Consider the following 25,343-nt stretch of genomic DNA (forward strand, 5'->3'; position numbering starts at 1 on the left):
GAAGTCATTCCTTCAAGTATTTTGTTTATTTTGATGTTTATTCGAAACCCATCTCAGTCAGGCTGAACCTTCTCCTCTTCAACTTTGTCCGAAGGAGCTATCAGTTCTCCATTCTCTTACTGCTCCCTTTATTACATGTGAAGTTTTATCATTTTTGAGGATACGGTCTTCCATTGCAACACTTACCTTATTCAATCATGGACAAGACTCACACACTGACATATCCCACTTTCTCCTCCTTTTCCAGGAAGCAATGAGTTATTGGTCTGTGACTGAGAAGTCATCCTGGAACTTCTCACTGTACATTGGACCTTGGTTCATTTTCTCCATGTGGCTAGAAATCATCTAGTAATGATTCACTTCAACAGTTCTACAGTGATTGCTTATTTCAGTCATCAAGGTGGTACCCATTCTTAATTTCTATATATTCATATATTGGATCTTCATTTTTTGGCCCACACTCAAGGTATTTATATCATTCTGTGTCATCTTCCTGGTGCTTTCAATCTTGCTGCAGACCAGCTTTCCTGTCCAGGCAAAATTTATCTAATGGAGTGGCTTTGCTCTCAGTGGGATACTCTTTGCATAGATGCTATTGCCACATCACTTCATTCTCTTACTCTGACTGCTGATGCTTTCAGACAGGATTTCAGTAAACCTATATATTTATCCCCCCATTTGACTTCTTTACCACATAATTTTGATCCTCCATATCACTTTGTGTCAAGTCCTTTTGATTGCCTCTTGGCTTCTCCACCTACATCTTACTCCTCCACTACCTCTTTCTCTGTTTCTCTCCCTTCTTTGTCAATCTCAGTCACTGGTGCTTCATCCAGTCTTTCATTCTCAGTTTTTATTTGGTCCTTGGAAAGGAGATTCCACTTGTCCTGCTTCATTTCTGGCTTGTTTTATTTGCACTTCTTCCGTAAAGTTTATTAATGTAAATGGAACAATTATAATAGTCTATTGGTTGAGGATTTTCTGCTGTTTGACCAACTGTTTATTATATTGCAGAATTTCTAGCTTGTTTTTTTATTGAGAGTCTTTTGCTTCCTTGACAGGTTATTAGGTGGCTTTGACCTACACCTTAAATTTTTCAAATACCATAAGGAAATTTACTCTCCTGCACTTTTCCTATTGATGCTTTCAGTCTGGATTTGTTGTTCACTGTGGCAAGCTACATTTCTAGACTGGGATGTTAATGTGATTCTTCACTGCCTCACTCTACCACCAATTTAACTACTTTCCACATCCTCTTTGTTTCATACTTCCTTTAAGACTTATTTCCTTCTCTTCTTAGTTTGTGGATGTTGGAGGTGTGATTTGTTTGCTAATATCCTCCAATGAAATATAAAAACAAATGCGAGTGAAACATCAAAATTGTAATTCAGTTCTTCAATTTGGATCCCTTATCCTACCCACACATGAATGTTGGTTCCCAGTGGATGTATCTTTTAGCTAGAATAGAACCAATCAACACAAGTCCTCACACATGTATTATAGATGTTTATATACTTTTCTCATTTATACTTCTTCATTGTTGTTAGCTCACAGTCGATGTAATTGCAGATAGTTACCATTTTGTCCCTTTCACTGTCTTTCAGTATTTCATATTTTGGGGATATTAATGCACTTTAGGTGGTTCCTGTCAGTCATGTTTTGGAGGGAGGTAAATTACATTATGTAGTCATATTTTTAGTACTAGATATCTTGTTCTGGATTGATCTATCAGTTTGTCATATTAACATGCACCCTATACATGAATTAGGGGTACTAGATTCTCTCTCATCTCATGAACTTGGGATGAAGATAGTATAATCCTCTTTCTTACCACTGCCAATCTGCTGGGTTTTAGATTGTAGTTGATCCTCTTTCGTACCTTGACATTGATGTTAGTTCTTAATGATCTGGAAGTTACAGTGGTTGACTTTCTAGTGGTATGATCCTCTTTCCAATCCCTACATGGATGTTAATACTCAGTAGCTGGGTTTTGTAGCCAATTTTCCAATAGTATAATCCTCATCCTACACCTGTGTGAATGTTGATTGTCAGTGGCATCGGTTTTGGATGTAATTTACTTGGCATGCATGGTCTAGTGTGCAGTAGCCACTTTATACCTAGGGACAGGCACATCCTTCATGTTTTACCTGCTTTTATAATTTCAGGATTGAGTTTCATAAATATTGCAGGGTTCAAATCACTTTCCAGCCATAGTTCTCCCAATTGAATGTGATCCTCTGTTTTCTGCCCATATAAGTAACATTTTTCTGTGATGATCAAGAGTATGCATGGTTCATAAGTGGGACAGTGCTCCACATTGGATCCTAGAATCTGCCTGTCTCATCTTAGAGAGTGTTCTTCAAATGCTTTCAAAGGTGATTCTCTACTGGTCCCTCCGATTCAGTGTAAGATTGTAGCTATTTATGTGAGAGGAGGTAATGCATCATGTTGGGAGTTATAATTTTCCTATACTGAAAATATATTTCTGATAGGTACTTACATCCTCTTACAATTCCCACCCTTCTTCATCATTGAAAACTGGCTGTGCTTCTATCTTCTGCCAAAACTTGAAGTGATAGTTAAAATGGAAGAGAAGGAATCTCATGCTCATGAAGGTATACGTGAGAGATGCATTGAAATCAATCAATTGAAACAAAGGAGAAATACAAGGCTTGTAATATGCATAAACAATTTTAATACATATAAATGGCAGCACTGAATGAGAATAGCTATTTATGTGAACTAAAAAAAGAATAGCTAACAGTAAAACAAAATCTTTACTTATGAAATACCATATTCTTGTAAACAGATGTTGAGAAATTTGGATTATTGTTCTTGTCTTTATCATGTCTATTATTATTTTCACAACATTTCAACCAGTGAATTCTCTGGTTGTCATCAGGTGTTGTATCAGATATTTTTGCATGCATCACAAACTAGACAGCTTTTTGTAGAATTACCAGGATTCTAATCATTGAACCTAATATCCCAAATGTAGGCACTCTAACAGTTAGGCTATCAGCCTTTATTAATACTAACTTATCTCAACCATTCTGCAAAACTATACCTTGAGAAAGTGAAAGACATTTTGGGGTAAGTGTAAAAGGACATAAAACTGCATGAAATGGATGAAAACAGAAGCTCTCAGATTTAGTTGACTTCATGTTACTTCCAGTAAAAGATAGTACAGTTTTAAGTAGTTCAAGGACATAACATCTAACAAAAGAACAAAGTGTTGAAGTGGCTAAAATAATACAATGTTAGACACTTTGGACCATGTTTTGCTGCCATGACAATGTGGAAATTAAATAAACAATAATTTAAAGACATAATTATATTACTATAGGAAAACATGGTGTGTTTTCATACCTCTTTACCTGAACTACTTTTGAAAATTAGTCATAAAAGATTTTCTCTAAAATGGTCTCCTTAAACAAAGAAATTGCTGTTCATTTTACTTTTGTTTGTTTTACAAATATTTAATATTTAGAAAAGATAGGGTAAACTTCAGTTGAAACAAGTTATATTTTTATAATACAGTGACTGGTAATTGACTTTATAGAATGAATTACCATCACGAGTTTGGAGGTTGGCAATTTCCAGAAGTTTAAGAAGGGAAGTTTTAATTTCCTGAATAATAAAGGAAAGGTTTTAATCTTTACTTTTATCAAGAGTGGGTGTGCATGAACATACTTGAAGCACCAAATGGCCCCTTGTTGTTTGTATGTTACCATATAGAGATAAGTTGAATTATTTTTCTTGAGAAAGAAAAAGAAAACCTAGTGAATACTTGGCCATTTTCTTTCAATTGCAACTAAAAAAAAAAGTAGCAACATTAATTTAAAAACGTTAACTTGGCTGTGTTTGCATGAATGTATGCGTAAATTTTTCAAATTAGATATTATGGTTGTTGTTTTTTCAAAACAGAATTTGAATTTAATAAAAATTTACTATTATTTTCACATTCATTTATATAAATCACTATACATCATTGTTTCTTTTTTTATCTCTTAATGTGTATCATATTTTACATAGTAAATTCTCAATTATCTAGAAAAAAAATCAATGATAGAGTAATATTTGAACCAATGTTCTGTCAGATGACAGCACAATTTGATGAAATCAATGTCCACCAGTTCATTTTTTGCCTTCAGTTTTTCCATACTGAAATCATCTTCTCATTTAAATTAGATCATTTTTGTGGCTCTATTAACTGTGGTGTGCATTAAATATTAAAAAGTATGATTTTTTTTTAAGTGCGATGTTTTCTAGTTATGCAAAATTAGCTGTATTCCATAGTTTAAAATCAATGTCTGTTGGTACATTTTTTGTGGCATCCCCACATTGTGCACATTATTTTTTGCTTTCAAAAGAAGAAGAAATAAAATAAGTACAACAATTTTAACACTTTTTTGTAGTTTCATTCTCTAAACTGCAGAGATATGAAGTTTGTTTAGTTTTTATGTATAGTCCTTTATGTATCATCCTTTCTTCATCGCAATACATGTTTTGGTGAAAAAAAAGCAGTATTTAATTATATAGTCATGAAGTTGCTGCATTTAACATGAGAGTGTCTAGATATCTTCAAAAAATATAAAAATACCAGCATTCCTGCATTTAGAATTGCCTTGGTATTCCTCAGATTTGTCAAACTTTTAGTTCTGTATACAGAATTACTAGAGTGTTACTTCCACCTAATTAGGTAGTCATTTATAGTGCCTGTAAATAAAGGCTTTTGATTTATTTTTGCTTTATTATGAAGAAAATAAAATATGAAGACACAGGTTTAACATTTGGAGAAAAAGGATTAAATTAAATTATTATATTTTTGTTTACCTAACAGTGTTATTGATTTACAGAATAAGTTGCCATCAGCAGTATTGAGAAGGCCAACATTTTACAGCAGTCTATGATAAGAATCAGTAATTTTTCTGAAAAATAAATAGAGGATAGATTTAATTTTTTTACATCCCTTAAATGTTGGTGTGCAAGTATAGCCTTCATCATTTGTTATTGATTTGTGTGTTAGTGTTATTTAGGCCTATCATTAGTTATGGTTGTATAACTCGCCCAAATTGAAGAACATATGTATAAAGAAATAAAATACATTAGTTATCACTAAGTAGTATGAAGATTATATTATGTTTTCCAGATAATTCAGTGATATTAAGTTTTGGCATTTTATAACTTCCTTGTCTATGACCAACTTCTTTTGTCTTTTTGCCTCATGGAGTTATTAAAAAATGTCAATAATTTGGTTGTATAATGTTTGTTACGTGTGATATTCACATTTTGTCTTGTTTATGATTATCAGTAGGATAAACATCATTTTAAGTAGTAAAGGCAAACTGATCTCTTAAATGATCTGTGATGACAAGAAAACCCACTTGCAAAGAAAAATATATATGTAAAAATGGCTGGTATGGGTTGAGAAAATGTTCTGTGTATAGGGGCAAACAACATTTTGACCTTCTTCGGAACCAATACAAAAGAACACCTTTATACCTATATTAATAAATATAATCAAACATCTAAGCATGCCCTCTACATTCCTACACTCAATTACACAACCACCTTCAAACCTGTGGTCAGCTATCGGTCAGTCACCTCTTTCTTTCTTTGTGAACATGACGATCACCGAAGAAGGTTGAAACGTTTGCTTCTGTACATAAAAATTTTTCTCAACCATACCAGCTGCTTATATATATATATTGATCTTTTAAATATTAATTAAATTAATACTTTGTAACTATCTTTAATTGTTACAGTGAAAAATCAGTGCAGTGATCCATTTATAATCCTATTAAATGTACTTTAGGGAAAATATTCAATCATCAATTCAACAATTCTTTTCATCAAGATCTTTTGAAATATAGTTATTTCTTATAAATATAATCAAGACTTTTGCAGATTATCAGTTATCAAAACCTTCAAATTTGTTATCATTGTGTTTTTCAAGCATTTAACCAATCTGTTTCTCAGAGTGCTTACAATAACTTTGGTATCATTATGAATCTTCACAGGAAGCAACAGAGGTCCAGTGGAGAATAACAATATTAAGGTTAAGTAAAGAAGATCTTGTGAGACAAAAGTATTTGACACAATGGGAAGCTGTTCACACACAGCTTTTGAGTCTTTTTCAAAGGTTTAGAGTGAGTTAGAATTTAGTTGTTTCATAGATAAATACCATATAGTACTTTAAAAATGACAAATGACTTATATTATAAAACATTCAAATTCTTATTTCTCAATATGTGATTAATCTAGAATCTAAAATTAAACAAGCTCAGCTTATAAAATATGCTTTTTAATGAAGATATCTATTTTCTTAAATTCTAAAGGAAGTTGATAATTGTTAACTTAACGTATTTTGACTTGTGGAAAATTGGTATATTTGTTTACTAATAATCATACTTAGAGTATGATAAAACCATACAAGCTAAATTAACAAATAAAAAATGTTAAAATTTCTTGCAAAACATTTGATAATTTTAAATAAAGGATGATAGGTTGGACTTCACATTCATTTTTGTATATAAAACAGTTTGTCAGCAAAATAACTTAGAAGAATAACATAGTAGTGCCAGTGCTGTGCATTCTTGAAATTCCTATATAAGCGTAGGATCGCTGTGTAAGTAAAAGAAATTTCAAAACATTATACAGTCCACTACTATATGAAACCTTGTTTTATCTTTTAATTTTCCCTTGTCTGTGATTACTAGAAAGGGGTGGAAACTGGTGCACCTCAGTGAAAAGTGGGAAGATGAATGATAGATTTGGCTTATTTTTTTAACAATTTTTGGTTTAATAATTCACAAGAATAAGTTATTAGCACAAACAATGCATATTCCTGAAATTTCTATATAATCTCAAGGGAAGTGATAAAAGTTGTACCAATAATCATAAGTTTTGATTCATGAAATACCTTAGATTATACTTTGCAATATTTACAGCAGTAGATTTTCATTTCTTGCTGCAAGTTGCAGTGCTCAACTAGGAAAACAGAATGCATTGTAATTACAAATAAAATCATTTCTGTACATATGGTCAAAGTGAATAAAGCAGGTTAATAAGTTCAACTACTCTGTTCATGGATTTGAATGTGTATGTCCAAATCTAACCAGTTATGCAAGATTGAATAACCTAGTATAATGTAGTGGTGATTGGTTAATATTTGTCACTTTTTATGTGAGTGTTGAGCTGCAAACCTAACATTTTAATGCTCACAACCATTTTAATAGTTATTTGCATTCATGTTCCAAATGTTCTCATATAAAACCACATCAACAGCTCCACTCTTATTAACTGGATGGGCACACAAGTTAACACATATTATATTTGGATGAAAAATATCAGAACTATGTGAAAATGTGTAGTTTCAAAGGAAACTACACTTGCATGTCTCTGTATATATACTTTCAGACTGTAGGGCCTGATCACAGCTGCAGATTCAAATTATGCTAATTATATGATTTGTGTGTGGTGAATTTTGAAGCACTGGGATGACTGGGATAATCACATTTGCAGTCATTCTAACAGATAATTGGAAAGGCAAAGGGTATTGCAGCATTTAAAAGAAGTATGATGGTTATTGCATGTCTAGCAGGTGTTAAAGTGGCATATACAGTTTCATTGATAGACTTTGTAAGACATTGGCTATTCAAGTTTATCAACAATATAAAATGTTGAATAAAATGTGTCATACAAAGGGTAAATGTGACCACAAACACATAATGACAGAAATCGGTAAATGGCTGTTAGACAGAACGGTAATTCCAACCATCAAATAATACATTAACTGACAGAGAAATCCATCTCTAGTCATACCTTGTAAAATATGTTATAATAAGTAGACTGTGAAAGTTGGAGACCATTGCATAATCTTTTGGACACAGTTACCAATAAGCAAAATTGTCTTGAGTGGTGTAAAGACTAATAAAGACTGTTGAAAAGTAATAAAATCCACTGAATAATGTTTTTTTTTTGTTGTTTTTTTGGCACAAGTAGAAAAAGACAGATTTTGAAAAGGACACAAGAATAATTCACCCTTCTTGTGTAGTCCCAACTGTCAAGGCCTTTAGTAGGGGGATAATGACTTTTGGATGTTTTTATAGCATTCTCAGTACTTTTTGTTCTCTTTAGAATGCAAAATGAATGCCACAGATTATTTTAACATCATTTGTGAAAAAGATCATCCACAGATAGTTCATGTGTACTTTACTTACAAAATACCAATGATTCTATCTACCATGCAAAACTGATGACTAAATCACTCCCCAACTCTAACTTTAACCACATTTTATACATATCTCAAATTGCATGCAAACCTCTGGAGAAAGTTCCATATATTAAGGCCATGGTCATCATGTTATGTTTAGCTTATTTCCAACTAAACAACAGTGAATATTTTTTACAAATATCTAGATTGAAGTCAAAGCACTGCCCACTCCATGGTTATGGATTACGAAATTCTTTGAACATTCCTGCTACACAAGGAAAACAAATGCATGTTAAACTGGAACTTCCTTAATTGGTATTATATTGCATAGTTCAATGAAGAAAAAGGAGGCACTTCAATCATATAAATTATATTTATTTCCAATAAATCAGAAATACAAATTGTTACCACAGGCAGTGTTCCCTTAGCTACATAATTACAATATAAACATATTTTGTTTGTTTTTTATAAAACAGAGCGATATAGGGCTATCTGTTATTCCCACTGTAGGGAACCAAATCCTGGATTTTTTATTTCCAGTTAATGTTGATTGAAACAGATATCAAATCAAATTCATATAATTCTTGAGAGGGTTAAGACTTTAAAGAAAGACTTGTAAATATTTTGTAATAAAATGCATTCAATAAACTCTTCTTTGGTCTAAGAAACAGAATCATATAAATTAATGGTACTATGTTATATATAATGCAGTAAATGGAAAAGGTTAAATATGAAAACAAATTTACAATTATAGAAAACTACGTGCTATGGTCCTGTGGTATTTAAATACTTGTATGAAAATATTAATATTTGGTAATGTATTTTTCATACTTGGATGCACTAACTTATAATGGAAATGCCTTTACAGGAAAGAGAAGCTGCTGAAGATAAAGAAGCCTTCAAGCAACATCAAGAGAGATTAGAAAATGTTCTGACTGAGTTATTGAAAAAGTAGGAACCACTGATTTTAATGTTGTTGGTTTTGCTTCTTTTTTTGATACAAAACATTTTCACTTTTAGTGACATTTGTTTCAGGTTTTCTTTATAATTTTCATAAATGATATGTTAATGTATTTTGCCAGAAAGGCTTGATATAAAAACTTAATGATTGCAATTCCTAATGATTAAATTTTAAATCAAATAGGTAGGGTATATAGTAATCTATTAATTAAATAGTTTTATTGTATGTAATTTTGTTGTTGCTGTTAGATATTGGAGAAAACAACACACCAAGGTATTTCGAGAGGAAAGGATTCATTGTATGTGGGGTAGTGGAAAAAATAACCAGGAAGGTTTTGAAAACTTTTGGAACCCATTTCTACATAAATTCTACATAGTGAATGCTGGATTTAGGTGTTCAAAGGTAATTTTATTAAAATGAATACATATATTCTAGGAGTCATTGTAACTGAAGATTCCACTCTCCTGCTTTCTTAAATAAGATATTACAACTTTTTATATTTTCATAAACCTCTTACATTTTAGAAACTGAGACATTATTGCTTACAATGAAATATATTTTAAGAATGTAGGTAAAAAAAGAGAAAAACTTCATACTCTGACATAACTCTATACATATTTGTATCATGCACAATAAATACATTTAAAACACTTAATTTATTTCAGCATTAAAATGATTATACAATGATTGCTTTCTAACCCTAACTGATAATTATCAGTTAGCTTCTGAATATTACAGATAAACATGGAGATAAAGTAACATCTGGAACATTGAACCAAACAAATAATAAATGATTATGCAAGTTAGTAAACACAGATGGAAGTTTCCACATTTAAACAAAACAAAGAACATGTAATTTACAGGTTTATTTTAATCTTACCGAAGATAAAACTGAAATTATAATCTGTGACTTTGGGGCTTAGTATACTCTTTGCTGTAGGCTGCAGTTTTATTTATTCAAAGCTCATAAATATAGTTTCAGTTCAGTAAATCAAAGTTTTTTATCTTTTTTTGCTTTATTTGGAGAAAAAAATCAAAGAAAATATTATGACTGTACATTACAGATTACATTTTCAATTTTATCTTTAGTGAAAGTGAAATTAATCATCAATATTAAATAGTTAGCTCAATGCATAATACCAAATAATAAATTTGACATAAAGCCACAATATTCTTCTTCTAACTGAAGTTCCTCTGGTAAGTTTAAGGAATTGCATGCTAAAATCTGGGTTTTGATTCTCCGCAGTGAACACAGCAGACAATCCAATGTGGCTTTGCTCTAAAAATAGCCAACCAAACAGCCCTACCTAAATTAATTTAGGTTACTAAATGGAGAGCTAAAGAGGGTTAAAAACTCCATACATACATACATAGTAAGTAATACAGTGTAACAGTGAGGAAAGGACCTCTTTTTCTTTTAAGTCTCTCCATGTATATTCACCTCTAAGAAAGAACAACAAATACTAACCCACCACTAACTCTTGGTATCCATTACTGTTAACAACAATTCATTTGATATAAGCTAATTATCCTGTTAGTAAAATAAAACAGGCTTTACTCAAACCTAGCTTGTCTCTTCAGACCTTAATCTTGTGTTATCTTGTCTTTATAATGCAGCACAAAAATATCAGAAAATAACCCAGCTTATATACTTCATAAGATCTCATCTTTTTCTTTTTTTGAATAAGGAAATAAGATATCTTTTTTATCTCATATATTAACTTGTACATTGTTGAAATTATCCTAATAACCATATTCTGAACCCATATCGAATAATTCAACATTCTTTCTTAGATAAGTATATGCCCAAAAACTGTACATCCAATGTGAATCCTAAATAGTGATTCAGGATTTTACATCCTTTCCTTTAATTTGTAAACAGTATATCTATGGATGCATCCTTAAATTATATATGATTCATTACCAGTAACAGAGCACTGCTTTGGTAATGTGAGAATAGTAAAATCCTAATTGTGTTTTTCAGGCAAAATTGATAACCCTTAAGAGTAAGAGAATAAGTCTGTAAAATTATAGAAGATTCATAAAGTTATTCTGAGTTTTTTTTTTTTTTTTTTTTTGGAATGAATTTGAGAAAAGGACACTAGAAACAATGTAAGCAGAAACAAAAACATTCAAAGTTAAATAAATTCATGGGATGAATGCAATGTCCTTATTAGACAGGTAACTATAAACCCTTCTAATAACTCATAAAGATTACTTCAAAAACTAGTTAAAATTGTAGGTTAAATTTTGGTTGATATTACTATTTACAGAAGGAAGTTAAAACTTCACTTACCAAACTGAGAGCTTGAGCTTAAGAAAGAGGGAGATAAATGAAAAATTATAGTATTATATACTCAATTATACAATTGGAAACTTTATGTGAGGCAATTTCTTAAAAGTAATATGCTCATTTTGGTTTCATTCTTTCAGTTTTTAGTTTTTGAGATCCTTGTATTATCATTTTCTTTTTGATATACATTTCTCAGGGTAGCCACCATGGAAGTTGAAATTACCATAGTGACTTGAAATTACATGCTCCACCTCAGACTGGTAACAGCTTTTACTCTGCTTTACCCATCAGCCCTGAGACTCAGTTCTCCTCACTTGGCATGTTTCACCAAACTCTTTAAGCATACAGGCTAGTTCATTCTATAAACTTTCTTGTGCAGGGTAAAGAGAAACCACAGTTTCTGAACATGCTGGGTTACCTTTTTAGATCCCTAGGATCCTCTTGGAATCTTAAAGTTTTGAAATCTAAATTCTTTCTTGAGATCTTCTATACTAACTAGCAACAACAACAAAAAAGGGAGATGTTTTGTCATACCTTTTGTGAAAAAACCCACAAGAGAATGGTACTGAGTCTATCTGAATACAAGTGTCAAATTGTGTCATATTAGGATATAAGCAATAACTACAGTTTCATTCTCCATAGTACTCAGCATTATATTAATTATACATTGTTATGGTCAACTTTTTAATTTATTTTGTCACTTGAATATACATTTATTTAATAAATAAGCCAAGAATTTGAATATATACAATTAAAATGTTTCACTGATTAGTTTGTGTTATAGCATGTTTTGCAAGTTACATAATTATCCATATACTAATAATAATATTTGGTCTTCATTGAGGACTGTTCTTCGTGTTAACTCAAAAATTGAAACGCGTGTGTACGTACATATATCATTTAAAAATATTAACGTTATAGGTGTAAATGAAAATGGAAAGTAGTGTTATTATCTGTCAATGGTAAACAAAATAACTGAATAAATAAAAGTAATGTTTTGTTTAATTGAGTTTCTTACTGTTTGACTATTTGATTATTATACATAGATTAATTTAAAATTTACATAGTCCTCAAAAGGACTGTTTTACTTGCAAGTTAATATGAAAGTTAGTGTACTGAGGGTCATATGAGTATGATGCATCGGTTAAATATCTGTATTTTGAATGTTTTGGTGTAACTGTCGAAGAAAGTCATATATAACCCTGTTTTCATTTCCTGTATACATTGATACCAATTATGCTTTTTAAAATGTTTTATAATTGAATGATTTTCTGTACCATTAATCTAATGATATATGTAAATTTTCAAATTCGTCTATGCACATACACACACACATATATAAATTGAAAAATACGTTTATGTGAAATAAATAGCAACACCATTATTTTAGGTTTTTTCTAAAATATAGCATCCAACTGAATATCACAACTTCTAAGTATTTAAAAGGTACTTTCTTTTGGTATTGAATGTTTATGATTCACTTACAAGTACAAGACAATAGATCTTTACTACTGGGACATTTAGTCAATATAATATTTTGTATTTGATTAACTGGAACTAACAATATTTGTAGTTGTTCTAAGCACTAAAAGGTGTTGAGACTGAACAATGATGTATCATGATTATGGACTTTGTGAAAAAATGTGAACTGTTCTCTGGGTAAAAAGATCGACAAAAGAAACATCATGAGAAGCAACAGTAATATTGTGTTGGAGCACAAGCTGAGAGAATTGTTTTCAATGTGTTTTGGTTCTCTGATAGAGAGTAACTGTGGGAACAAATGTATGATGGTTGTGATCAACTGTTTCACCAAATTGCCAGAAGTATATGTTATTTCTAATCAGAACACAGATATACTAGCATGTAAATCCATAAATTAATTCCTTTCATGATCGTGCATGCTTATGGAACTTTTACCGTATAAAGGACAGTATTATTAATCACCCCTTTTTTTGTAGAAATGTGCCAAATCCTTGAAAACAGACAGATCACGGCAAGAAGCATTTATCCTTCTCCTAATGGTATAGTGGGAAGACAACCATAACTAGTAAATCAGGTAGCTTTTTATGTAAATGAATCTCAGAAAACATAGGAACAAGATATTCTGCTGTTATTTATGAGTTACTGAACAGTAGTATATGAAGCTACAGGACTTGGACTTTCTGTACTTGCATCTAAAGGACATTCACACAACAGTTTTATAAGTTTTATGCAGATGAACTAAGAAACTCCAGTAGTGTCATACATGAATACATACAGTTGATAAAACTGGATTCCATCAAGATGATATGGTATAGCTGTACATTCCCACTATAAGAAGGGAAATCTTCAAAGCAGATTTGGGAAGCACCATATGGTTTTTTGAAAAGGACAATTGATGTGATTTACACAATTCATAGTGAATGCTGTCCCAACCAAAAGTCATTCAACATGGTCAATTTTGGAAGTACAACAGTACGAAAACAGCCATCTGAATAACTACAAAATTTGCATATTATATTAACGTTTCAGGTGTTGATAGCTGTGAAGAGAAGGATGATACTGACTTACAAAAGGATTTTGATCATTTAGTGAGAAGGATAACTAAATGGCAAATGGGTTTTAATTACAATACATGCAAGATAATGTGTGTGGCTTATTATAACTTGAATTACACTATGTGACACAAATTTTGGTCCTGGATAGTATGTGTTATTTCTTAATTGCTTATGTTGTAAAAGTACAGAAAATGGCCATTATTCCCTTCAGACTTTACTTTTGTGATCTGGATAATAAAATTTAGAAAACCTATTTTCTGTGTAAAAACGGGCAAATTTGCACATTTTCATTTACATAAGGTCTGAATAAAACAACATATGAATCAAGATTTTTATGTATTTATACTAAAGTTATACAAAAATGTTCAGAAGTGAGTAGTTTTTCAAAATTTGCAACTGTATGTAAATCCCTTTCATGTATCAGCCCCCAAATATAGTCTCCCATTATGTTTTCATTATATGCTCCTTGGTAGTGGCATTCAAAGTTCAGTATATCTTGGTGGAAGTGTTCACCTTGCTACTCCTAGTATGCTATGCTCCCATGTTCTCCTTGAATTTACTAAGATGAGCGTCAAGGATATCGAATTTCAGGGATATCCTGCAGCCTATTTTGCCATAGTTCTTCACCATAGCCTCAACCAGCTCCACATAAACTTTGACCTTGTGATTACCCAAGGAGCCCTGAACCACTGTGACAAAGCTGCCCCAAGCTTTTTTTCCTTCTTACTAAACTTCTTGGGGAATTCTGTGCACTCCAGGATTTTATTTATTTGTGGTCCAATGATGACACTAACTTTGACCTTTGCCTCAGACAGCTTAGGGAAGAAGTCTTGAAAGTACTTGAAGGCTGTAGTCTCTTCATCAAGAGCTGTGACAAATTGTTTCATAAAACCCAATTTTATGTGCAATGGTGGGCACAACACCTTCTGGATGCCCACTAGTGGCTAACACTTGAAACCGTATCTCCTCACAGAGAACTCGGTCTGTTGTGGCCAGTGCTTCCTGTTGTAGTTTGCTGCAGTGTCTCTGCTGTCCCAAAGACATAGATAACAGGGAAACTTGGTAAAGCCTCCTTGGAAGACCCATCAGGAATGCCACCATTTTGAAGTCTCCAATAACCTCCCAGCCATACTCGTCATACTTCAAGGCTTATTAGCAAGGTCTTGACATTGTTGTATTCCTCTTTGAGGTGCACCAAAAGATATTTAAATTTTAAAAGGTCTAAAATTTGTATAATATAAAATCTTACTATTCAAGGAAGCAAAAATTGTCTATCCTACCTACTAGAGTTTTCTTGCAGTGCTTGCAGGTAAAATGAGGTGTCCAGGGTTTGTCTTTATCACCAACAGGCATGCCAAGATATGCCTTGTAGGCTTCACACATCTTAGCAGATGCTGTCATAAAGTACTTGTCTTGATAAATTTGCCACATACATAACAGAATGCATCTGGAGAATGCTTGCAGCTTCTTGATGCCATCTCTGACAAAATCAGATAGGTCTGTGTTCACTTAGGCAGCTAGAACTAAACTGATGTGGTGAACCCTTGTATATATACATTACTAAGGAAAGTTTGAGAAAATTCTCTATTAGCTACTCAGCACTGAATTTACCTGAAATGTTCTGAAAAATTTGAAATTTCATTACCCAAAGTTTGAAGAGAAAAATAGGTCTTTTCCATTTATTTTAGGCATAAGCAATTGGAAAATGACACTTTCTGCCCAGGAACAAGAAAAAGTAAAAATTTTCTTACATAGTGTTATAAGTATCATTTGAATGGGAATAACCTTAACAACATCATGAAAACAAAGAATCTTGGTATGATAGTTGTTCAGTCTCTAAAGTCATTGCTAATCTATTGCTTGTGGTAGGGCAAATAAGATTTTTAGGTTGAATCTTGTAGGTTTGAAGACTAACACTGTTATATTTATAAAATAATATGAAAAAGAATATTTCTGCCCTACATAACACAAATAATTTTGTTTGTATTATACAAAATGTTTGTTGTAACATTTGTAGGGTTACTGATATTAAAATGTAAATGTAAATATTTGTCATTTCTAGAAATGTGCAAAATGAATAAACACTTTAAATATGTATACACAAAATATCTGTGGTTATATGAATAATCAGGTGAGTAGGTCATGAAGAATGCCACTACAAATATTCAAACTGTAATAAATGAAACCTGAAATATTAATTTAACATAGTCAGATGCTTTGCTTTATATCAATAAATGGATATTGATGTAAAAAGTTAACTCTTATAATAATGCAAATCTAATATTGCAGAGAAAAAACTATCTTTTAATATAGTATGACATGACACAGCTTAACAATCATGTTCAAACAAGATTAACAACAGTATTTGGTTAGGTTGGTGAAGGAGCAAAACACTGAACACAATACTCCAAATTATGCAAATAACAACAACCTAACAATAAAATGATAAACTATTTAGATTGTTATTTTATGAATTTTCCAAATACAACCCATATTCTATTTGTCATTCCTCTAGCAACAGCACACAGCTTGGATCAAACAAAACACAACATTATTTTCTCTAACACTGTTAGGTGTTTCCCATCAAAATTATCCTTATCCCACATGTATTACCTTACATTTATTATAACTAAAAACCAACTACAAGTTAATCATGCAATTCACTGAATAATCCAAATATTCTTGAAAGGCAGTAGCATCCTCCTTACAGCCAACAGTATCCAAGGCATTGATATCGTAAGCAAATTTAAACAACTTACTATTTATTTTATGTTTGTCACTGATAGAACTAAAAAAGATAAAGATTACAACGTAAAGCACCGAGGTACCTCCTTTCTGTCTTTGATTCTATTTTAATTAACTTCATTTAAAACAACTTTCTACTTTCTTCCCTCTACGTTTTTCAAACTAAGAAGCTAACTTAGCCACCATACTCAAAGGATAATTTTAACCAGATCTTGTATATATGCAACTTTGTCAAAAGCTTTCTGAAAACCTAGACATACTAAATTTACATCTTCATCCTCTTCAACATCTTTAACTTCTTCAACATCCTCTTTAACTTCTTCAAAGAATGTAAGAAAATTAATAAGGCTAGGTTTTACCCCAAGTCAAATCACATTAGCTATTCTACTAATATTTAAACTTTGCAAAATGTCTTTTACCAGGCTTTCAAAACCATTCCTACTGCTAATATGAGACTAATGAATCTATACTTAGCTGGACAATCTTTACTAGCTCACTTAAAAAAGTAAATAACATTAGTTAACTTCCAAACCTCTGGCACCTGCCTACTACTCAAGTATATGCACAAATCAGGTTCAAGATTTTTTTATTTTTTTTTTTCCTTTTGCTCAGATTTGTTTTATGTAAATACTTTTCTTATTGTTAAAGCTACTTACTACAGTGAAATTATAAATTCTTTAAACATCCTCGAGTATATTTAAATCAAAATTGTAACAGTAAATCTGACAAAAATGATTTGATTGTAGTATGCAGTTCCAACAATAAACAGAATATCAATTTAAATTACGATTTAGCAATAAAACTCCAGTTTATTTTTAACTCAAATACGTCAGCCACAGGCATTAAAAAACAACATGTGGCTCACATATCCCAACACTAACCTAATTTAAAACAATCACAGAAATATGACTGATCCAGGAACCTTACCATTCTTCAAACAGTCCATATTTCTGTTAACACACTCAAAATGAATTTGATCATTTTGTAACCCAGCCATTTCATAGTTGTCAGAAATAACCTTTCCACTATCATGTTCAAAGAACCCTGCTTTTATCTCAGTATTGTGCTTACCCTTATATGAACTTTAAAGAAACATTTGCTGTCAATTTCTATACTTTCAGCCAACCTTTCTTCAGATTCAATTTTTGCTTGACTACTGATCTGTGTAACAGACTCTGTTGATTATCTATAATCCTCTAAGTCTACTGTGATAACAGTCAATTTAAAACTTTCTTTTAATTTTCAACACATCTTATCTGGTAGAGCAATTAAGTGGGTTAAGAATTGTACTTATTAAAATGCAGATTTTATGTTTCTTACAGTTCACATGGTAAGTCCATGATGGATTTATTTTACTTAAAAGTATATTAATATAATATTTCAGATTTATATTGAATTGCTGCAAAATAAGCTTGCCTGTTTAATTATACAAATTGCTAATTGCAGTAGTCAAAAAGTAGATTTGAAAAGCCATTAGCCTGCACCAATGAAATTCAATAAAGAGCCAATTAAAATAAAATCTAAAATTTAGTTTCATCGTGTTTCTTTTAAAGATATTAATCAGGAATACCTCTAACAATAGATATGAATAACATCCACAATTTAACTGTTAAAAGGTAAAGAAGAATCTTGTGATACAATATTAATATTTATATATTAAAATTTAATTGTAACCCATATTGAATATTTTTGTGATCACGTCAATGCATTGAAGATGTGCAAATAAATTCCAGTTTTATTCATACAGGCATATCTATTTTAAATTTTTAAATGAACACTTGATTTCTAATGAAGATATATTAATTTGGAAAGTGTAATTGTTTGTACTTCTCTAATGAATAATATCAAATTATTTTTTTTATTTCCAATGAATTTATAACCAATGAAAGTTATCTTTGAATCTAGAAAGTTGAAGAAATGAAAGAAACAAAAGATCATAAAGAGAGAGAATCTGAAATGCTATCATTGCAGAAAAATGAAAGACAAACAAAAATAAAACCACAAGAAAAGAAAGAAAAGCAACATCTTTTCCTAAAAAGTAAAAAGGCAACTACTCCTATTGAATCATCAAAAATATCGAATTCTAAAGAAGAAAATAAGTCATACTGTTGTAAGTGTCACAGAGCCATTGTATCAAATTGTTGTTTGCAAAGGAAGTTTGAGCAAAAATCAGTCCGTTCAGACCTGTCAAAAAACAACAAACAATCAGCAGAACAAACCTTTCTTTCTAGAAATGACAAAGTAGTTGAGTATACTTCTGGTTCTCCTTCTAAAGAAATATCCATTGATCACTGGATAAGTTCACATGATCATGAAAAGAAATGCTATTGTAACCCACTAGCAAAATATACTGACATCAATCACACTACACAGTTTAGAAGCCAAAGTATCTCAATGTACAGCAGGAGTTGTTCAGTTTCTCCTGGAAAAAATGTCAACAAAGATATAGATCCAAGTCAAGAATCAAAGAAATTTAACCCAAGAAAAAATAAAATGACAAAAAAATAATTTGCACCTGTCAATCTGAAGGGAAATCTTTAAGACATATTTCTTAGCATGCAAACTAAAAACTGATGATATTTTTTTGTTTCTAATTACATAAAAACAATACTTAAAGTAATGTTGCACAAATTGTTTCAGTATATTAACATCAATGAAGTAAGTCATGTTATTACTGTTGTTCAAAACAACAAAAATTCCATAAATTTTGATAATAATGATAAGAAGGAATAAAATTATTAAATAGAAAGAGATGTTGATATTACATAATTGTGTGATTTAATTGTTACTACTCATACATTCACGTGGGAAGAATAATGTAGAATCAGCACATTAAATATTATGATTTAATAACCTAATTTATGTAGTGAGTCACTGAAAGTATGTTTTATGGTAATTTCTATTGGTAGGTGTTTAGGATTAAAGATTGGACATTTAGTAAATATTCCAAAACTATAAGTTTATAAAATTTCTAATAATAAGCATCAAGCTCAATCTATAATTTCTCTCATCATCTGTCAGTTAACATCTGCGAGCAAACTGGTTTTAGGTAAATAACGTTTAACTTCTAATACTAATAGTGGTAGACTTTATAAGTGTTCTTTAATTTTGCATTTGTTTATGTTTGTTTCTTTATTTAGTATTTGGTTTTTTTATGGTTATGTTGTGTTTAATTGTAGTGTTCGAAAACGGGTAAAGATGACTTTTTGTGTTCTTTGAATCTGGTTTCCATTTGTCTACTTGTTTATCCATCACATTGTTTCTTTATGTTTATTCTAGCACTGTTCTTTTGTGGATGGACTACTTGTATAAGATTGTAATGAATTATAGCTTACATCCTCATTTTAACATTTCCAGGAGCTTGAAGTTGAACATTTGTATACTGTCGCAAATTGTTAATTAACATAACAGTTATTTCATTAATTAACACAAATCAAAAAGTATCCCAACAAAAATGACAGGAAACATATCCATGAAAATGCTCTGCCTAACTCGAATCTCTATCTTAAAACAAGAAAAAACCCTCAGTAACAGACAAATCAAATTCTTTTAGACAGAAACATGATAAATTAACTTATGAGTACGAGATTTTTCTTTCTTTTTATTAACTATGCTTTTGCACACCACCACCAGTACCAAGTGAAAAGCTCCTTACCCCTTAGATATAAAAAAAGCACTAGATTGAAAGTCACGTGATTTTTGGTACGCGCAAATGGACACCATTGCTACAAGTTAAACTTTCAAAGCTCGTCATTCGAACTAACAAAGGTAAAACGGTCTCACACCATATGACCGTTTCCAATTTAAACTAGACCTTTAGATAATTTTATTTAATTTTAATAAATCTGTCAATCCAACATAATCCAAATTTTATTTTAACTTATTACTGCAAAAATCATAAAGGAAACAAAACACACATATCTAACCTGTCATATGAAGAATACAATGAATTTTAGCCAAGATGAAAATTTTACATTTAAAATGTTCTTTTTCCTCGATGTTTATTATGTGTCACAGCAAAATATGTATCGCAAATACTGTTGCCAATGGACTTGAGGTGGCACATTATATTCTTTTCTTGGGGAGGGTGTGGGTTAATGTTACTTGTGAAACAGCACCTCTAAACGTTCAATGTTATTAACTGAAGTGGTTTGAAATAATTTAAATATATTTGATGTAAATATAATAAAATTCATACCAGTTTGATAATTTGTGACAAAAATTCATACAAATGCTAGGAAAAATAAAATAAAACTGTCTCTCAAGATCACCCTGCCATTAAAACCAAATATTATTCCCCATAGTTGGATTCATTATTGAATGTTGATATAACGAAGTCAGGTTCTTAATTATGCAAATCACTTTATTTTACAGGAAAACCATGTATTATTAATGGGTGTAGTACAAGATATATGCAGATTAAAGCATGAAAATAGTTATTACATTTGATCTAGCATACTTAACTGATGTTGACTTCAAAAAAATATGACAAGTTATGAAACAAATTTCATATGCAAATAAAATTGTAAATTTTAAATAGGTTAACTTTATGGTCATATACTTAAATAATTAAAAACAAATAAGATGTGTCACTTTTTGACCATTTCATATATATAGTCTGAGGTTGTGTAATCTGCACATCGTATGCCCAATATTTGCTTAAACTAACTACCTGTGCGTCTCACTTTAACATTCACATACCTAAATTTCATAACAAGTGCATTTCCCATCATGGACACTTCATGCAAAAAGAAGTACTTCAGTACAGAACATAATGCTCTCTTTCAACTTGTATAAATTTACAATTGTGCGATAATTTTAGCCTATCATTGTGTAATTGAGCGTAGGAATATAGAAGGCGTGCTTATGTGTTTGATAAAATTTATTGTTTGTTTTGTTTTGTTTTGTTTTTTTTTAATTTCGCACAAAGCTACTCGAGGGGTATCTGCACTAGCCGTCACTAATTTAGCAGTGTAAGACTAGAGTGAAGGCAGCTAGTCATCACCACCCACCGCCAACTCTTGGGCTATTCTTTTACCAACGAATAGAGGGATTGACCGTCACACTCTGACGTTCCCACAGATGAAAAGGATAGCATGTTTGGTGCAATGGGATGCGAACCCACAACTTTCAGATTACGAGCCGCACGCCTTAACCCCACCTGGCCATGCCGGGCCGCAAAATTATTTAATTAAATTTTGAAATAGTTCTAAAATATAGCGACATCCCCATTTGGCCTATCCATAGTGATATATTTTGCACTATAAAATATATTGTTATTTTATTTTAGGATACATTTTGTTGGGTACATTATAGAGAGATCAAAATGTAAATTATTGATAAATGTAGAAATTTCTGGTGAATTTTTCTAATAATAGATTGCCTACCATGATACTAATTTTATTATATATACAACTGTCCGTTTAGAAACAGTTAACAATATCTAGTTCATATAATTTTACTGTCTGTTATATTGACTGCTTAAGTACTATTAATAAATACAATTTGAACCTTTTAAAATGTATTCCACGGAATTGTAGCTATAGATGTTTATATAGAAGAAAGAGTAGAATTAACCATTTTTGATAAAGAGGAATTATATGAATTTCCTATTAGTGTTTTTTTTACATTATGCTGAAAAGAATGCTCATTTCCAAATTAAAAGGATATTCAGCTCTTTGTAATAATAATAATACTTTATTTATAACCAATATTAATTTTGTTATCAGATAAATTAATTTTTAGTAATTATCAAACCTGATAAATAATTGAAGTTTTAATATATTTGTAACAAATATTATAAACCTATTAAATAATAAATCCGTTATAGAGTTTGCAGTTGCCTTTATTTTTAAAGGTGGGTCTGGTATTTAAAGTTACCTACATACTATAAATACTAGCTTTGAATCGTGTTCTTATCATTTTATTTCTGAGCATTCAATCCATCTAGTCTCCAACGGCCAACTTCAAGTATCTGACCTTGTCTCATCTAGCCCATTTTTTTACTTGAATAAAATTGTGGATGTTTATTTATTACTGAACTATCTATTTCAAGGTTTTATAGTTCTAACTTTCTAGTATTAATAATAATATAGAGGTGAAAGTTTGGTGTTTCACGAATGTAGAAGTTAAAGGTGATTTTTACTAACCAAAAACTGCCTATGATACTAATTTTATCATATATTTATTGATCTTTTTACGAGTAAATATCAAGTAAATACAATACTATGCCAGTAATTTACACCTAGGCTTATGAAACATGAGTTGCTTTTATAGAAACGTTTACACGTCTAATAGATGTATAAACACTTCGAACAAATCGAAAAATATTTGGTAATAAGTTTACATTTAACTTATATTATCTAACTCTAATTTTGGATTCTTTGATACAAGCCCTTCCTTCTCTTAATACACAATAGCTAGTTGTTAAGATAAAACACATTTCTTCGAGAAATCACCAGAACTTACGTTCTTCATTTTGATTCGTGTTAAAATATTTCATGATATAATTTTTTTACTCGGGAGAGCACCACTTTCTATCCCTTGAATTCATCATTGCTTAGGAGTAGTTGACTATTTTCTGCTTGAAACTCTCGTATGTATTTTAACTGGCATTTCATTTTTTCCAATATAGGTGGCTTTATAGTCAACCTAATGTATGTTTGTGTCTTTTTCTTATAGCAAAGCCACATGATACTAACATAAAGTTGTATTCCATGCTTATTACTGTTTTGCCTGATTTTAGCGTTGTAAATCCGTAGACTTACAGCTGTGCTAGCGGGGAGGTATAACCATAATAAGTGTTACATTTGTTTTGAATTTCGCGCAAAGCTACTCAAGGGGTTTCTGAGCTAGCCATCCCTAACTTAGCGGTGTAAGACTAAAGGGCAGGCAGTTAGTCATCACCACCCACTGTCAACTCTTGGGCTATTCTTTTACCAACGAATATTGAGATTAACCATTACATTATAACACCCTCACAGCTGAAAGGGCGAGTATGCTTGGTGTGACGGGATTGAATGATATGATGCGTCTTTCACAAGTCATGAGTAATGATTGCAAACTTTGCTGGGCACCTTCATGACTAAAAAGTCAATGTCCTGACCTAGATTTTTATAAATGTTGTTTCTCCTTGAATTTTTTTAATTGATCTTGCTAACAGAGTAATTGCAAACCTGCAGTTGTAATGAACAATATCGATATTAGATGCAACTAAAATTTAGAAACTCAAAGATGAGGGTAGGGGAAGCTGTGGTAATCAGATAAATTGATACACCTCACCATAACCTAGGATATGTATACTTTGGTACATGTGTATGTAAATTATGGTTTCGAAATTATCTTATCCAACATCATTGACAGCGTGATTATGGGAAGCTTTCTTTTAAAAATCTGAAACAGAATCATGGAAAAGAGTTTTGTCAAAAGAAATTTTTCCTTGTTGTCTATGCTAACATTTAAGTTACATGAAGAATACACCGTCTTTTCTTACAGATCATTCGGCATGTTAATGTTGGTTTCTTATCTTGCAGAATATTATATCCATATCAGAATTTTCTGGATGTAAAAGTATGTTTTTCTTTCTCTTTCTGTAGCTGAAAACTTGTACATTCTTTGTTTATAAAAGTTTATTCTCCGCTACAGGCTGTAAAGGTTTTCTTAGAGTTAATGTTCTTTAAAACACTTAGTCAGTTAATATAAAGTCTTTCAATAAACATTTTTATTCTTACTTTTCTTACAAACATTATTTAATGATTTGTTTGCAAGTTAAATAATGTGTTACAAACATTAGTTAACCATTCTTCTCTTACTTCAGTACCTTCTTACAAATATGCAAAGTACTTCCCCATCTGACTAGACACAACATATGGTTATGAGATATGTCAATGGAAATGGGGATGTAAGTGAATCCTTATTAGAAGAGTAGTGTGTTCTGATAAGAAAGCAGAACGAATATTCAGTCAAGTAAAGAATGCTTTTGAAAAAATGTGGTCTTTCACTTGACAACCTAATGGCCAAGGATCAGTGACGTATTTAGGTACGTCTGAAATATTTGGCTCCAGGAAGTACACTAATATTTAGTAGTAGTGGCCCGGCATGGCCAAGCGTGTTAAGGCGTGCGACTCGTAATCTGAGGGTCGCGGATTCGCACTCGCGTCGCGCTAAACATGCTCGCCCTCCCAGCCGTGGGGGCGTATAATGTGACGGTCAATCCCACTATTCGTTGGTAAAAGAGTAGCCCAAGAGTTGGCGGTGGATGGTGACGACTAGCTGCCTTCCCTCTAGTCTTACACTGCTAAATTAGGGACGGCTAGCACAGATAGCCCTCGAGTAGCTTTGTGCGAAATTCAAAAACAAACAATATTTAGTAGTAGTGGAGATAGTACGTAAACTGTCTTTATTTATTGAAGTTGGCACAAAGCGAAATAGTATCTTCAAGGGTATTCAACACTAACTTCAAACTAAAGAATTTATCAAAATTCACTTATGCTTGTTAATGTTTCGCCTGTCACTTTGTATAAAAACATGCAAGAGTTATACGTGCATAGCTTGATATAACTTAGAAAATTAATGCACATGTATTGGTGT

At 31.4% G+C, this 25,343-nt stretch overlaps 1 protein-coding gene across 5 annotated transcripts in view; it reads left to right on the plus strand.

Moving 5' to 3' along the window:
• Positions 1-24,393, plus strand: part of LOC143258511 (uncharacterized) — a 72,684-nt gene extending 48,291 nt beyond the window's left edge. For 2 of the 5 annotated variants that reach the window (XM_076517579.1, XM_076517580.1), the window contains 4 exons: positions 6,024-6,152; positions 9,087-9,169; positions 9,428-9,581; positions 18,660-24,393. In XM_076517579.1, coding sequence (XP_076373694.1) covers positions 6,024-6,152; positions 9,087-9,169; positions 9,428-9,581; positions 18,660-19,262 — 969 coding nt within the window. In that variant the 3' untranslated portion in view covers positions 19,263-24,393. The other 3 variants (XM_076517582.1, XM_076517583.1, XM_076517581.1) reach the window with 3 other exon arrangements.
• The last annotated feature ends 950 nt before the right edge of the window (positions 24,394-25,343 follow it).

The sequence above is a fragment of the Tachypleus tridentatus genome, chromosome 8 (assembly GCF_004210375.1).
Source record: "Tachypleus tridentatus isolate NWPU-2018 chromosome 8, ASM421037v1, whole genome shotgun sequence".
NCBI lineage: Eukaryota > Metazoa > Arthropoda > Merostomata > Xiphosura > Limulidae > Tachypleus > Tachypleus tridentatus.